The 18280-nt window shown below is 38.2% G+C and overlaps 1 protein-coding gene across 1 annotated transcript in view; it reads right to left on the minus strand.

Annotated features, from left to right (window-relative positions):
• Nucleotides 1–18000, minus strand: part of DOCK10 (dedicator of cytokinesis 10) — a 133040-nt gene extending 115040 nt beyond the window's left edge. The window contains exons 1-2 of the mRNA XM_015563669.1: nt 17643–18000; nt 2164–2283 (exon numbers count right to left, since the gene is read on the minus strand). Coding sequence (XP_015419155.1) covers nt 2164–2283; nt 17643–17747 — 225 coding nt within the window. The 5' untranslated portion in view covers nt 17748–18000. The remainder of the gene's footprint in view (nt 1–2163; nt 2284–17642) is intronic.
• Nucleotides 18001–18280: the final 280 nt, after the last annotated feature.

Below are 18280 nucleotides of genomic sequence, written 5' to 3' on the forward strand. Positions count from 1 at the left end.
TGGCCTCCTCTCTGACCACCCTCTCTGCCCACAGCACTCTTTAACCTCAGAGCTCTCCAGGGCCTTTGTAGCAGCTTCCTTCAGCCTGAAACACCCCTTTCTGCCCTCCTAGGTTTTAGCATGGTTGGTCCTCCTCAGTTCAACCTTGTTATTGGTGCTGTCCATGACCCCCCCAGTCCAATCTAGTTCTTCTAGTCAGCTTCTATGGCATGGCCCTATCTCATTTTCTTTATGGAACTGCTCTTTATCCAAACTATCTTGTTAATTTAATTTGTTCACTTTTTTTGCCTTATTCTTCAAGGTAAGCTCCATTAAAACAAGGTAATTTCTGTCTAATCAATGCTGATTCCCCATTCTTAGATTCATGCCTAACACTCAGGATTATACATTTGAATGAATAAAGAAAGGACACAGTCTGAGGGGCGACGGAATGTTATACCCAGAATTGTGCTAGTATATTACCCCAGTTGGGAATTAGGGTGGTGGTGTTTGATAGGGGTGAGGGTTGGATAGGGGAGGAAGAGTATGGCCTTGAGAAATGGACAAGGGCCAGATGTTGGAGAAGCCCTTGGGCAATGCTCAGGTGTTTGCCCTTCATTTTGATGCCTATGGGGCTGGCTGCACTGGATAAAAGAATTCAGTGTGTTTACTGGAATGGTCACATTGGGGAAAAAAAAAGGATGTATTATGTGCTCTGTTTACATCTATAGGACAGCAAAGGTCATGCCATATTCAGATCATCCTTAACTTAAGTGAGTGTGAAAGATACCAAAAAATGAAGTCAAATTCAATGAAACTGTTTCATGCCATCTACTCGCTTCTTGAGTTGGGGGAACTTGGTGTAGCTGTTGACACATTTCTGAACAACAGAGCTAGAAGAAAAAGTTTTCCAAGTTTTGAGGTGTTATTTTTTCATGTATATGTTGTTGTTTGACAGAAAAAGGCTGTTAGGTTTGCCTTCAGTCTGAAAGAAAATGAGGATACGGAATTAAAAATAAAACGTGGGTGAACTCTGTGTTTGCAGTTCAAGACCCAGTGGCCTGGTCCAACCACGGAAATGAGATCTCTGCATGAGATAAGCTTCTCTTAAAGTGTGTCAAATGTGGGAGCCATTTAAAAATCTGAAAAAGATTGGAGAATTTCCTTTTTCTGCCTACGAATTTATCACCTTTCTTCCATTCTTCTTTGTACTTGGAACAGAAAGTTAACGTGCATAATACCTTCTTTTTTATTGAGCCATGGAGGAAGGTGAAAACAATGAACCTTTAGAAGCCAGAAGCCAGACCTGCCCCCAAAATAGGGGAGGGAAGGGAAGTCTGAGGCTGTTTGAGGAAATGTGAGCTCTGAGGGCCAATGGTTATCTAACAGGATGACCTCAGAGCTGTCTTTACATCTGCTCTAAAATGCTCATGCTGATGATGTTGGAGAGTACCTTTCTTTTAGGAGAAAGAAGGAAAATTTACCACCTGCCCATTAAGACCTGTTTCATAGTTAGATATTTACTAACAATTTTTAAATGTTTAAAATGATCACAAATGGATTGGGTAGGACACGTGGATGCATCCATAACTTTACTGTGTTTCTCTCCAAAACACATTTCATTTTTATTCATTCTGAACTGTTTACCATCCCAAGAGCAGTCTCTGTGCCAGTGAACATTGTCCTAAAAGGGCATATCCAAGATCACAAAGCCCTCCATGAAGATGCACCTGCCTATCTTTCTCTGCCCACAGGCCTTATCATTTCCTTATTAAAGGACACCCAAGATTAAGAGTGACTTTTAAGAATTGCCTCTTTTGTGCCAAGGGAGTCCCACCTTTGTCATCAGTTGATTATAGTTGCTTGGAAGCTTTTCGTTAGAAATAGTCTGCAGGAGGAAGTAGGCCAGGTAGGACAGTGGTTTGAAACCCATATGTTGGCAGAGATACAGGACTAGCTGGACCCAGGCAGTGCCCTGTGCTGCTCCCGTTCCAAGTGGCCACTGTCACTTAGCCCCCATCTTCCAAATGTACGAGGTTCTTGGGCGCTGGAAATTGCTGGATGTGGACTACCACTGCAGTGACTGTAATGTAAGGTGACCACACGGAGGGCTGGATTCCCCTGACCCCCTAATCATCTTGCGGGCCATCCTGAACTTAGACGGCTTGAAAAGAGCACACTCACCGAGAAGTCGTCACTGGGGAAGAAGAGGAGATCTCGGAGGGGATCATTCTGATGCGTCTTTTCAAGTTCTTCAATGATAGTTTCATAATCCAAAGGCTCGGGAAGCCTGGGTTTTTCTTGCTGTAGAAAAAGAAAACATAATATTAACCACTGACACATACAATCTTCTTAATGCCTGGTTGGGTTTCATGTCTTAGTATCACCAAGGCTTTGACATTGTGCAACCTTCCAATAGCTTCACAGAGACTCCAGGCATTTAGGGCAAAGCCACATAACTGTTATTTCCAGATCTCAAATAATAGGAGAAGATCCTGAAATATGTGACATCTCATTCAGTAATTCAAGCTGTTTACTGAGTCCTAGCACACCCATAGACTATAGTTCTATGTAAACTTTACCTTGTCAATGGGAAGAAAGGTCTTCTGTTACTTGCTATAGTGTTGTGATGATCATCATCACTTTTGCTGAATTAGATACTTCCTTGTGAGGTCTACTTGAGTGTATTCCAAAATGTTGGCTCCCTGCTAGCAATCAAAGTATCACAGGCTGTCTTAGTTGTCACTGAAGCATGGATCCTGTGTCAGAATTAATTGCTTGGCTCTGAGCCTTTTTGCCTCAACAGAGAGAAGCTGGATGATTCTCTAACAGAAATGAACAACATAACTATTATGGACACAGTGTGGTGAAAGTGGAGAAGAGTCTGAAAATAGCCGTATAATCACACTGCATTGAAGACGTGAAGCTGAAGCCCTGGCTGTGTAGCTCATTGGTTAGAGCAATGCCCTGCTGGGCCAAGGTTGCCGGTTTAATCCTGGTTCAGAGCACATACAAGAATCAACCAATGCATGAATAATTGAAATAACAACTAGACCCCCTCTCTCTCCCCTGCTCCTCCCCCACCCCTCTCAAGTGAATACAAATAAAATAAAAAGAAAAAGTCCTTAGGCTGAAAAGAATGGCACTTCCTTCAAATAAGCTGCCCATAGCACCAGAAAGATAAAGACAATGCTAGTGGGAGAAGGTGTGATTGTTTCATTATACCGTTGGTGTGTTAAACGATGGAGCCCAAAAAAAGAATAACACATCACAGAACATAAAACCAAGGACACAACTAAGTTCCCTTGGCCCTTTGATGAAGCATTTATATTAACACAAATAAGAAGAAATGGCTGTTTGGATTATTTTAAGGCTTGGAAGCTGGAGTGGTCACCATGAAATTTGTATGCTAAAGTGATCTTGTAAATGAAAATAAAATTTGTGTGTTTTTTTTTTTCACGACAATGACATCAACAGTTCCCCACTACCCTCGCTCCTCCCCAGTCTGCAAGGCACACAAATTTAGCTTCCATTTCTAAGGCCTTTTTTGAAAGATCTCTGCTGCTAAAGCCCCAGAAATCTTTATTGACGTTTTAATAATTTCTAATGCACTCCTCAAAGTAGCAGTCAATGTTTATTTTGATGATTTCCCAAATATAAAAAGTGAAACAAAACAAAATGTAACACAATGGGCCAGTAATAAAGATTTCCATGTACTTTCTGCATCAAAATAAAACAAAAGGAAAATAAACCCATTTTACAAATCCTTAAATAAATCGAGGAGAATGTAAAGTGAATATTTTCTCTGGAAAGGGTCCTTTAAGTAAGATTGCTAGATGTAGCAAATAAAATTCAGAACTCCATGCAATATTTGAAGAAAAGAAGAAATTTAGTTGCCCAACATAATCTACTGAGTGGAAGAGCTATGAAACTTGTCACATTTTGAAGTAGAAGAAGTAGAGACACTACAGCACCAACAGAGTAATTAAAAACAAAATCTTCCTAAAATCAGTATCTTTTAATAAAAATTATGTTATTTAGACTTGTTTTAAGTTACAATTTCCTATTTTCCCAGTCAAAGGTCAATTCTAAGGATTACAAAATGATAGCTCAAGAGACATGCAGATCCCAGATATTTGGTTTGGTGCAAACATTTATTTCACTTTATTTTTTCTTTTTTTGTCTTTATTGATTAAGGTATTGCATATGTGTCCTTATTCCGTCCCCGCGCCCCCCCTCATGCCCTCATCCCCCTGTTGTCTGTGTCCATTGGTTAGACTTATATGCATGCATACAAGTCCTTTGGTTGATCTCTATCCCCCCCCCCCCTCCGCTCATGCCCTCACCCCCTTGTGTCTGTGTCCATTGGTTAGGCTTATATGAATACATACAAGTCCTTTGGTTGATCTCTCCCCCTTACTTCCACCCTCCCCTACCTTCCCTCTGAAGTTTGACGGTCTGATCGATGCTTCTCTGTCTCTAGATCTGTTTTTGTTCATCACGTTATTTTTAGTTGGCTTTGAATGCCTTTCAGGGGTGGTATTTCACTCCAGTTCAGCTATGGATCTTCGTAGTACTTTTCTATTACCTCTTACCCTGCAAAACCATACATTGATTTTACCAACTGCCCCACAAGGCCTTCAAGTCTGAAACACCAGGCTTACTCTAGAATCTCTTTCCTACCCTAATAAAGTTTTGGCATATTAAACATAGAAAATAAAATAGAATGTATTGTAAAAGCATCAGACAGTTCTTATCTCAGCCACAGATTTGGTTGGTTATGTCTCTTTCCTTTCTTGTGTTTTCAGCTTAAGTGTGAGCCCTTTGGTCTCATAAGCTGGTGGCATAACTACTAGCACTTTCCTTCTCTCTTTTCTTCACACCATCATGTGAGAATGTGGCTCCTTGTGTGTTGCAGTTGATAGATTTAACGGCAAATGGCATCAAGATGTTTTAAGAGGCCTCCTACATTCTTGTTTGCACTGTCTTTTAAATTTCATCTCCCATCAGCTACAAACTACAGCATTAATAAATAAGCTGGAGACTAGAAGACCTTCAAAGAAGACATTTTACTAGGGCACCTAAAGTGAACGCCACCTAAATTCATAGAATAGAAAAATTAGAGTTCGCAAGTCACAGGTTATCAATAAAACCATAGAAAAACTAAATCCTTAACTCTCCTTGTTATGCCCAATAAAAGGCACAGCTTACAACAGATGTAAGCATCTATTGGAAGGTAAATTTTCATTTATTCATTTCAGGATAGGACATACCAGTCAATCAATAAATGACATTTTCTAAGATTTTCCTGTTTAAAATGCTGCACTGAGGTGATTTTGACACGAAGTTACAAAACCTAGCAGATCTGCTTCATTTCATGTATTCAGTCTTGACCTCTGGGCAGAGATATATTAGTTGAGTGCTTTCTTTTCAAGGAACTTGTTAATCAATGTGCAATTTTCAGGATATTCAATGCATTATAATTTTTGTGGACAGGAGGGTTTTTGTGTTTTTTAAAATATATTTTTATTGATTTCAGAGAGGAAGGGAGAGGGAAAGATAGAAACATCAATGATGAGAAAGAATCATTGATCAGCTGCACACCCCACACTGGGGATCAAGTCCACAACCTGGGCATGTGCCCTGACCAGGAATCGAACTGTGACCTCCTGGTTCATACGTCAACACTCAACCACTGGGCCACGCTGGTCGGGTGGACATGAGGTTTAAAAATGCAAATAACAATGATATATGTCATAGCATCTAGAGCCTGGGATCTGGCAGTGTTTGCCATGAATGCGTTATGATCTGTGATGGTGAGAATCCAGGCTATGGATCCCATAGTTCTCTCTGGTGCAGGAGAGCTATTTTGTTCAATACTTCAGTCAAAGAGACAGAAGTATATAAGGGTGGTGGGATAAGTTAATTTCTCACTACAGCTGCTTGCAGAGACACTGAGTAAAACTGGGAACTGAGCAGCATTGATTTATAGCTTTACAACGGTTGGGTTTGTCCCTCCAGAATTTAATGTGCCTCTTTCTTCTGGAAATGCACCAACTGGGAGGAGGCATGTGCCAAGACTGCCCTGAATTGGATTGGATTTTCATAGTGCTTTTTACTCTCACTCTCTTTCTCTCAAATGAGTAATGAATTTCATTCGCTATTCTGAAACCACTCCAGGCCTGGGAAAAGGCACCCACCAGTACTGTTATTATGCAGCAGGGCTGGTGTTGCACCACAGGGGTAACAGGCACTATTCTTCCTATACAGTATTAAGGGATTTGTTTGTTCCACTTCCCCAAATCCACAGCTCTCCTCCAATTCAACTTCACAGCAGAAGAATGGGATCCTGTCACCAAAACAAATGCTCCCTTCCCTTCTACTTATTCCTCACTTCTCATGGATTGCCAACACAATGTCTAAGTCCTAGAGTTGGTCAACCTGCCATCTTTGTAACAGCTAGTACTGCCAAGAGTCCTTTAATTGGTTTGGAGTAGTCGCTGGTCTATGCCTTAGCTAAAGATTCCAATTGCAAGAACATAGTGTCCATTACAAAGATCTGAATTGCTTTCATAATTGTAATTAAATATCAAATGGGTGAAAAGACGTGGAGGACTAAGCATTTGAAGTATGTAACACTGAACAATTACATGATTAAATCATCAACCTAGACCTGCCTCCAGAACAGAAATACGATCTAACTAAAAAATAAGCTGGACTATGGAGCTCTGCTGTAGAAAAGTCCAAAATGAAAGGAAGAGTGTGATTATTCTGTATTGAGATGCAACTGAGAGTGTAGCATGCACTCTAGAATGAATGTTATGGGGTAATATTTGTATGTCTTAGAACTGTACCACATCCACAGTGCTCATCACATAAGTGCCAAGTTTTAAATTTGCACTAACCATGGGTTTAAAGTACTTCTATTGTAAATTTAATGTGTACAAAGAGCAAAGAGTAGACACTCAATAAATATTTGTTGAGTTAATAAGTTTATATCATTTCATGCAGGAATTCCTCTTCTGGGACTCAATTTAAAAAACAAAAACCAATCACATATATAATCAAAATTTATACAAAATTGTCTTTGCAACATTATCTTTGTAACAAGATGGGAAAAATATATTCACCTTCATCCAAGATAGATAAGAAAGGCAGGCAGGCTGGTAGGCACTATATCCAAAAAGTGAAGACACCATAACTGCTGCTCAAAAATGTGTGGTTTATATTTTTCAAAGAATTGTGTGTCATGGAGAGAGACTTAGTGCTACAATGGGCTCTGGGAAGGGCACTGAAAATAGGGTAGGGGTTGGATTAAAGCAATAAATAATTTCATAGTACATGCAATGGTTCCTCCTTGTAACTCTTCACCCTTCATTACAGTTCATTGACCCACAAAATTTTTATGAGTGGCTCTTGTGGGAAAACATGAGGAGGTTGGGGTTCTTGATCAAGATGGCAAGCATTGCTACAAAAGAAAAGATAACAAGAGGGCACTACCTCAGAAGGTAAGAAGGTCAAGTTCATCTTGACACTGTTTTTCTAGATTCACACATATTGTGACATTAGAGTTTGAATCTGGAATACTTAGATCTATAAGGGGTAGAATGAAGGACATGGTCAGATAAATGGTAAACAATAAATTATCAAGGATAAGGAATGGTTAGGAAATTATGGTACATCCTTTTTAAGAAATAATACATGACCATTAAAACTGAGTTTTTGAAGTTTGTAATAACAAGCAAAATTGCTTATGTATTATTGTTAAGTAAAAGTGGGAATAAATATTGCACACTGGAATAACTGTGCAAGATTTTAAAAACTTAAAGACAAAAGATTAGAGATATAGATCCAAACATTATCAGTTATTATATTCCGATGGGATGATGACATTTAGGATTTTGCTAATTTGAATTTTCACATTTTCTAAAATGAACATGGATTGCTTTCATCACGGTAAAAAAATGAACTTTGTCTTTCAAGTTATTATGCCTCCATGGAAACACTGGGGAATCATTGAATCATTGTAAAATTGTTTACCCTTTGCAAATCCACCAGAGAGAGAACCTAGAAAATCCCAGTGGGGACTTTACATAGAAGTTCAACCACTAATATCGTCAAGTAATTTTAAAAAAAAGATCCATAAACACCAGGGGAAGGAGACTGGGGAAAAATTACAGATTATGTATGTGCACTAGAAACTAATGTCAGCAAAAAGGGGAAGAACAATTAGCAATGTATTTTCTAAAGTATTTTGAGCTCTGTAGTGTACCATAATAATCTGGTAAATCACTTAAACACCCCTGTGTACCAGTCACTGTACACAGAGGATTCCAAGTCAGAGTCTGTATTTGGAAGTTAGGATCTTTTACCTACCAGCTGCATAATTTGGACAAGCCATTTAAATTGGACTTAAGTTGAGTCCAATGAGTCAAGGGTCAATTTGCTGCTTATGGTAGTGCTGTTATAAGGATTAAGGAGGTGGAGTATGTGAACCATCAAATACATGCCAGACAAATATAGATTTGCCTTTATTTGAAAATAATTGAAAGCACCTCACATGTTTTACCCCAAAGCATACACCAAAACCAAGTCAAATTAACCAGCCAATTGAACTCATTACACTAAATTCTTTATGCACTAAGAATTGTGCTCCATGTGTATATAGTTTTCATCTAAATTTCATTTAAACAGACAAACAAATTTTATTAACTAATGATTCTGTGGAGGCAAGAGGATAACGAAAGGAAAAGCACTGAAATTAAAAAAATCCTACAGAATAAAAGTCTAATATGTTAAGTATCCGATTATTTGACCAGTTGCTATGACATGCAATGACTACCAGGGGGGCAGATACTTTGACCGGTAGGTTAGCTTCTACTGGGGTCAAGCGATTGGTACTGGGTGAGATGGGACAGGTGAGATGGGACGAACACGCTCTGCAGCCCTGCCATGATCCCTCCCCAGCCTCTAAAATATTTATTCTAATTAATTTCCTTTCAATGTGCATGAATCCGTGCACTGGGCCTCTAGTAAAAGATAAAAGGTCAGTGGCTCCTCCATGGATCTCCTGAATCAGGTTGGGGCTGCTCTGTCCCCCGCAGGTAGAAAGAAGAAAGTGATTTTGAAATTCTACTTTTTTTCCCCTTGAGAAACAGCCTAGAAATATTTTTAAGTATTTACACCTCTAGATTCAAAAAAGAATTAAGTTTAGCATTGGTTTAATATTAAATTTATTAGTTGTGAAAATGTAAGTATCTAGATAACAGTCAAGTTGTAGATACTTAGAATTTGTTTCTGTAGCTCTTACCTACACACATGGAGGTCAAGCATGTTAGGACAGGTTAACAGGATCGCTAAGGACTAATCAGGGAAATGGTTTGATGTGCTAAGGAATGCAAATCCCTTGTGTTTGGGGCCCATATGTTTTTGTTCTAAATTTTAAGTGTAATTAGGGAGCAAGGTCATTTTAATTTGTTAATCTGTACTCATTGCTCTCCTTTTCAGAAAATCTGATCTTTCAAGAAACATTTATTATGAAAAGATATTTTTTTCTATTTTTGAGAAGTTTTATGTTTTTCTTCAACATGCAATGTATCCTGTGATGTCAATTTGGACTTCCTTAATAAACCTTGCCATTTTCGGATATCTAAACTTTATTCTAATTTGAGTATCATAACAGAATTAATCCTGTATTTGAAATGCTTTCTTCATCTTACAAAATTTTGCATCCTGGCTAATGACTCAGAAAAACAAACCAATAAAATTAATTACCATAGGACCAATACAGTAGGCTCTACCATGTGAATTCTTTAAATATCCTCTTGACATCTGGGCACACAAACAAGCAAATAGCTAAGAATAGGGATCTAGGGGTGGTGGTGGGGTCTTTAGAGAGAGACCCTAAAAAGAGTTCCAATCTTGAGATCTCTAAAACATATTCGAAACAACACAGCTGGTAACTAATTTCTCCATTATCAAGATAACTAATTTTCTTAGAGGAAATAAAAGATCTAAATGACACATGGATTTTTTAGACCTTAATTTAATCCAGGCCCCTTTGGCCTTAATGCAGTTGAAACGGAACCAACTTCCACACTATTTGTGCTTTAAACAAATGAGAAAATTGGAGAGAGACCATGCAGCTGGATTCACGGCCACAGCTGTCAGCCTGTGATCGTGTGACAGATTCAGTTCAGCCTTTCATCAAAGGGAGTTCCACTGGACAACTTCTCAAATGTTGGCGCTTCAGAAAACAAGACTAGCTTTTCTTACCAAAAAGGAAATGATTAAGTAAAGAATAAGCCATCTTATGTTGACCCTGTAACCTTCTCTCTTTTTTGACCAACTGAGTTTCGTGAGAATGGAAAAACACTAGCTAAATCAAAGTTAGGAGTTCCACAGCTGGGACAGCTCAGATTTAAGCTGAATTTGGACATGGTTCCCTTAGTAACAAAAAAAAGGACATAGATCTCAGAAGAAATCAACCAGTAGTGAAGAAATCAACCAGTAGTTGATTTCTTAGTCCATTTCAGTAAAATAAACCCAGTTAAACTTGGTAAAATATAAATCTCTTTGCAAATATATAAAAAAAGATTAATCATCATACTCAACATAAACATGGTAGATAGAAAAATCAGAATAGTCTATTTTGTTAAACCTCAATTTCATTAGGAAAACCAAGGTGACCAACAAGCTTATAGAATCTATAATAAAAGACATACTTTCAAGTTGAATTCAGACCTTTGGAATCTTTTTTTTAAAGGAAATCTGACCATGTATATGTTTTAAGAGCACATCAATATTCATGTGTTACATTATTGTAAATTATAATAAAAAGCAAGTAAAAATGGCTACTTTTTCATCTAATACCAGTACTTACAAAGAACTAGAAAATCCAAGAATATCCAAATCAAATTGTATGTCTCATTTAGTTTTCTAGAAACACTTGAAAGATAATAGATATCATTTAAAATACATCACAACCCAATTACAAATCTGCCTGAGACCAGGGAAATTAATGCCTTGGAGCAAACTGCTGGGAATTTTAGATTAATTTGTATTAAGGCTCTGATGAAAGCTGTCACCGGCACAAACTCTGATACTATTTTAGTATCAATAGTCACACAAATAAACTTTCACTAACAGGTCAGGTGTGAGGGGAGTGTTATGTATATATACAAAAACATACATATCACATACATGAATGTAAACAGGTATGTCAGGAACAGGTACCCATGTTTTCAATAAATCTTCCCCTAGTGAGAGTCAGCTCATTCTTTTATTTCCTTTCTTACTTTTGGCTGCTTGAAACTGAATATGTATAGTGGACTTTTGGCCTATTTAACATCTGTCCTGTATGTATGTATGTATGTATTTATGTATTTATGTATGCATGTATATATTTACTACTAGCATTTACTTTCCTTCTGGTGACTTTATTCTCTCCCTATTCCCATAAGGAGCAGACTTGCAACATCTGACAATGAAAAGCGTCCTGCTTTTCTGTGGATAAGGGCATGCAACCCCAGTGAGGCCCATTCAACACTTCCCTCCAGAACTCTGGATCTTGAGTGGAGAGATACCAAAACACCACATGATTGTCCATTAGTCCCTAACACCAAGACCACCCGTTTCCACTGCCCTAAGATGTTCCACGTCCATCCCTATTCTTTCCCACCTGTCTCTCCAACCTTCCCTCTGTTCTCGTATCTGGACTGCGCTTATTTACCTGAGTGGGTTTCTTCTGCTTGCAACTAAAGAAATTTAAGGAAATATAATACAAGGAACAGCGCCTATAATATGGGACTATTATCTCCTCAACTTGTCTTTATTTGGATTTGAATGGTCTTCAAGGAGAACCTCTCATAGCCGATGACTCCTTCAAGTTCAGGAATTTAGGTTCAGTAAACTCATTATTGCTAATGAATTACAATGTCATGTCATTCGATAAAACATACATCAGGCATCACACATCATGGGTACGAGAGACTTAAGTACCTGCTTGGTTTCCTAAGGTGGTAAACTCAGTGCAGCCCTATCTCTAATGTACAACTAAGCCTAACTTATCCCTCTCCTATGATACCAGAATAATTGGGGGCGGGGGGAAGGTTATTTCCATATTTACTTTCAGTGCTGACATTCCGCATACTACAATTTTCTCTCCCAGGAGGTGCCAGGTTGTTGGAAGTACTGGCAGCCCCCTAGAGTATATGATCAACCAGGCATCTCTAAGCTATTGCTGGCCCCAAATCCACTTCCTTTATTGTGCCATTTTCATTGTAAGAGTCACATTCGCTATTTTTGTTACATTAAAATACACTCATCTTTTAAGTATGTTTGCTTGTAGAAGTAACATAATTACACAAAATAATTTCATACTAATAGTAATAATGAAAACTGTCATTTTCCTGATTTACCTCATATATGCTAATAATTATTATTATTTTTCTACAACTACTATCATGATCAAATGGCAAGGACCATGATAAGTATTTAAGACTTTCTCATATCATATCAAGCCCAGAAAAGATCATCATTGCTTTATTTTACAGATGAAGAGACTTGGATATTGAGGACTTGCCGAGTAAGTTGATGGAAGAACTGATATTTCAACCTAGCTCAGCAAGAACCCTGTGGTTCACTCCACTCCTCCACTCCACTCCACCAGCAAAGGTCATGTCCTTTCAGGAACAGACAACATCAAAGTTTCTTTTTTTTAATTTTCCTGAGTGAAGATGCTGAAACAGAGCGGTAGTTTTAAAGACTATTCTTGTTTCCTTTGTGAGTTCTGTAGTGAAGGACATGAAAAATCTAGGGGCTGGTATGAGATCCCTGGTCACTTCAGGGAAGGCAGTGATAAGGACAGAGAACAAGAAGTATGTATATGAGGGTAAGGGGGACCAAGAAAATGAATCAGATAGTAAATGTCAGATAACGTCTGTGGCAAAAACCACAATGGAAATTGCCACTAATTGAGGGATTCTGTAAATTCATAAAGTTTTGTACCACTGCCACAATCCGGGGGGAAAAAAGAGTTGTTGGGATCATGATGTTACTACTTCCTGTATACTATGGCATTCCCTGTTCTGACAAATGGTTGACCTCCTGCTCAGAGAGTTGTAAAGGGCACCTTCATGGAGTTAATTCTGCTTGCTATGGCAATTACCCCCCACCTTCTTCTCTCCTGGCTCATCTCTTCTTCCTCTCTTAGCAGTCACTCTTGAGGAAAGTGAATTCATTCTTGGTTAAGTTGCAGGTACCTCTCCTGAGTTCATTTGGAAAGCATCCTTTCTCTGCAGCTACCTGGCATCTGAGCTGGCTCCTCCCTCTTGCCTTACCCTGAGCCCTCTGATGGGGCCTCAACTCTTAGGCCAGATCAAGTTTCAGTTTACATTTCTCTGTTTCTGTGGTTCAGATTGAATTTGACCTCTCCCATTACTCCTGCTTCTTTGCATTTTCCAACCTGTTCATTTGTAGCTTTCATCCCTAATTTCCACGGTTTCAAGCCTCATTCAGTCTAGTTTCATTGTTTCCTGCAGCAGCCATCCTGCGACCCTTTCCTGTCAGCTCACTGGCTCATTATAAAATAGCCTAAATAAGTAATTGAGAATGTTCGTATAAACACACAGTAAAGAAAGGAAGCCCAGATGACCACGGAGAGAGGCTTGTTCCCATTAACAAGGAAGAATAAAGGGTAAAAAATAGACTTGAGCCAGGCCCGCATAGCTCAGTGGTTGAGCATCCACCCGTGAACCAGGAGGTCATGTGTTCGATTCCTGGTCAGGGCACATGCCCAGGTTGAGGGCTTGACCCCCCCAGTGGGGTGTGTGCAGGAGGCAGCCAATCAATAATTCTCTCTTATCATTGATGTTTCTATTTCTCTCTCCCTCTCCTTTCCTCTCTGAAATCAATAAAAATATATTTAAAAAATAGACTTGAAAGATACATATTATAAAATGATGTATATGAGATATATGGTAAAGACATTCAGATCAGACCCCCTATCTATAGTTTTCAATTTTCTATTAAAGTGCTAATAGGCTATTACTAAAGAGGGAAGCAAGAATTTTCATGCATATTCCAAAATTTTCAAGTTTTTCAAGGCCTGCAGATTTAAGACCTATGAGCCAGGAAAAAAACAACAACACTTAAAAATATCAAACACAGTTGTTTAAATAACTTTTTCATCTTTCTGATTGTACAGATGATTGATAAAATAATTCAACTTAATCATGTAGTTAATCTTTCCAAATTAAGACTTGCAACATAGGAAGGAAACTATCATTCTTATTGACTTCCTGTGTAACAGAGGTCATTCTAAATGATTTGAATTTAAAAAAAAAAGACAGTTAAAAAGAAAACCTCCAACTATAGAACACTACATATATGTCAAAATTTAAGAGAAGTTGTCCTACTTGATCTAACACATTTCATTTTCCCTGAACTTTTCTTATAATTCAGCTGCACTCTGTGATAAGTGAATTAAAGTTCCAAAGGCATTTCTTAGACAATACACTTGAAAATTGGATTCATAAGTGAAACTTCCAAAGCAATTAAAATTTACAATACAGCTTAACAAACAGCTTCAAAAGCATTTGTATAAAACAGAATAGACAATATTGTCAATCTAGGTGAAGAGAGTATCAAGTTTGAATTGTATACCCTTCAGGGAGTCACAAACATCTAGTTAAACATTCTAGATTACTAAGAAAGTAAACCATTTCTAAATTATCTTTTTGCAAGAAATCATTTGTAGAGTTCAAAATCCACATGACCATTATAAAAACAGATAATCTATAATAGTCATCTCCAGGAATCATTATTTCTTTTTTCACTACAGTGAAGGAGTATAACCAAAAATTCAAAAGAATTTATTATTTTACTCTCTAAACAAACTTTAAGTCTCATCTTCCTTTGTTGGTCATTTGGTCACTTGAATTGCTTTTTCATTATCACCTATCAAGTTGTCTCTGAAGCCAGTCTAAGGATGTTGGTGTAGCCTTTAGAAAGTTTAGATGGTTGTGTTGTGGAAATTCCAAAAGGGCTTTGAGTGGGTTTTAGCTCAGCTGGGCTTAGGTGGGGGCAGAAAAAAACATGGTATTTATAAGGCAAATCCCATCAACACAGAGCAGTCTAGGACCCTGAACACTCAGCTTGATGCAATTCAGAATTATGTCTACCCAGTAGCCCTGTCACTGAAAAAGGTTCCCAGGAGAAGGTGTCACTTCCCATTGGCTTCATTTGTTGCAGTCATTGAAAAGGCAAACTCCCTATAATTATATCCCTCTTCCCTTGTCTTGAAAACATAAATATTCTACTTGGTTCTATTAACACTACCTAACACTTATAGCTTTTATAGCGTTCAAATCATGTTCAGAATGCACAAGATCAACTTGATTCCAGTAAGTAATCTTAAAATAGGGCAGGTACTGTTATGAACACTTTATGGAAGAGGAAACTGAGGCTCAGAGTGACATTAAGTAATCTGCACAAGGTCATCTAAATGTAGGCGAGAAAGTGAGATAGAATAACCCCTTAGGGCTCCAATGACACGTTTCACTTTCTTGGATTAACTTTTTTTTTTTTTTTTGAAGTGAAACCCACATCTCAGGATAATACTTCGGATGTATTGAGCAATCCCTTACTCTACAGAAGAGACAACCTGTGAAAGGAGATAGGCCTATCTTACGAAGACTCCAAGCAGGCAACAGCAGTAGGAAAGTCCCCAGTGCCTTCCACAGAAGAAAGCTAATCACTGTATGAATGATCTTAATTAAATGTGAATGCATTGCTACTGAATGCTGTGGAAAAACACAGCCCTTACTGGCTGCTTTTCCCATAGTGCTTAGTAGCAATACCTTCAAATTCAATTAAGATAATTCATAGAGTGATTAGCTTCATTATACGGGGAGACACCAGGGACTGTCCTGTTGCCAAACTGTATATATGGTCTGCGTGAGATAGGCCTGTTCCTCTCTTGTGTGTTGGTTTTTAGTGAACACAAGAAGAAGTAAATCTCACGGTGACATAACCCAGAGAACTTCTAAATTCCACTGAAAGGCAGTGAGGAAATTATGGTTTTTTTTACAGACTGGTCTAAAGGTTAAATGATCTCAAAACAAATAAGTTTTTCAAATACCCTTTTTAACAGGCTAGTGGTAAACAACTGATGAAGCTCTTAGGGAGCCAGGAGAGAAGACACAACTGGGCACTCATTTTGGGCCAATGGAGACCAAGAGGTTAAGTTCAGGACCCTAAATATTCCAGTTGTGAAATGCTGCATGGAAAGACCTAGGTGTATCCCATTCGATAAAGGTCAAGGGGCTCACTTGCCTGTGTTTCCTCATGAAAGACATTTAGTGCTGAGATAATGACCGAGGAACCAACCAAACAACAACACAGCACCAATCCTATGAGCCGTAAGTCTGGTAAATTCTATCCACGTTATATTGCCATAAGATAGATGATGAGTATAAAGAGAACCACTGTTACTTAAGATGTAGTATTCTGGCTCCTGAGTTCAGCATGTCAAGGGCTGACTATTCATTAGTTTGATTATTCATTTAAATGACTATTCACAAAGCATCATTATATTAACACTTACACAATTTTTTTTTTTAAAAGCTGCTCTGTTTCTAGATGCTTATATGAACAAAAAGTATATTTACCCCTAGTGGTCCTCAACTGGGGACATCACTCTCCCCGCCCCAGGGGACATCTGGAAATATTAGAGATCTTTTTGTCACAACTGGGGAGAGTTTGCCACTAAGCATCTAGTCAGTGGGTGGAGGCCAGGGATGTTACTAAATATCGTACAATGCAGATAGCCTGGCACAACAAAGAAATCTCAGACCCCAAATAACAGCAATGCTCAGGTGAAGAAAGCAAGCAAAATTTGAACACCCCATAGAATGAATATTTCTGTAGAAAGAATTCCCAATCATGTTGTTGCAGCCATTTATCATATACAGTGAACCCTTTACATTACACATGGTTCACTGTAGGCCTCCAATACTTAGCTGCGGATTGTTCTAACAGATAGGCATCTTGAATTCTGTAATAAATACACATTTCCGGAGCCCTCATTTTGTTTACAGACAATAAAAAGGCAGAAACATTTTAACAGTAAGCAAACCACATCTTTTGAACTTTTAAAACCTACCAATTTCTACTCTCTTCCCTGACTCATGTAATCAAACACTTATTTACATTTTCTTTCATCTTTCGCATTGTTCTAAGAATTCTAAAACAAATAATGAGTGGTATGTGACAAAAAACAGCAGCAGTATTTTTTAAAAACACAACTATGTACAAGTGATCAACTGGGTTCTTCATTGAGGCACTGGTAGGCTTTTAAAAAAGACAATTTTCTAGTAATAGTTTAACTATTTAAATCCTCTATCAATATGTTTTAAAATATCAATGGGAGTAATTCCAATATTCCAAATAGTCTAATAATATCTTAGCTACTTAAATTGTCTACCAATATGTTTTAAAATAATGATGATGATAAGAGGATATTTATGAGCCAAACTGAAAATTTGGTCATGTCTAGGACCTTGCCCACAACTTTTATAAGAATACCACCCCAGAGTTAATCTTAATTTTTTTAAAGTACTGAAATAAAGCCAAGAAGCAAACAGCGACATTCGGATACCTACGGAACCGAGTCTGTGGATTTCTTCTTGATTGACTCTTCTCACTGTCCGTCTCTTCTTCCAAAACTCACTGGGCTCCCGTTTGAAAACTTTTGCTCGGAAGCTCATTGTATTGCTGTCATTTGATTCGCAAAATATTTAAAAATGTCAGTTTTGTCAAACCTCTTCCTTCTGAAGCCTCACCAGGCCTAACGATTCTTTCTTCTCTGATAAAAAGGGAAATGCTCATGCTACATGAACATAACTCACCCGAAAGGAAAAGAAAACCGACAAGTTACCGCTTCCTGTAAGTAACTAACTACCAGCTGTTCAGATAGGCTTCTTTGCAAGTATTCTTCTTCGTCACCTGCTTTAGAGCAAGACAACAACACAAGGGGACTTTGGACATCCAAGAGAATCGCTCATAGCGAAATAAACCATAAAATGTAAGTCCACCCATGGAACCAAATCAAGGTTGAATCAAAGAGCTAATTTACTGTAAGGGTCTATGTCTTCCACTTAAATGGCCATCCAAACTTTATCAGTCTGGCTAGATCCAAAGGTAAATTATAATAACATGCCTGAGGTCTGAGACATCTGTTTAAGGCAGTTGCTCATGAAAATGTAGTTAAATTAGTGGTTTTCCTAGAGGGTTGCCCAAG

This window comes from Myotis davidii, unplaced genomic scaffold (assembly GCF_000327345.1).
Source record: "Myotis davidii unplaced genomic scaffold, ASM32734v1 scaffold575, whole genome shotgun sequence".
Taxonomy (NCBI): domain Eukaryota; kingdom Metazoa; phylum Chordata; class Mammalia; order Chiroptera; family Vespertilionidae; genus Myotis; species Myotis davidii.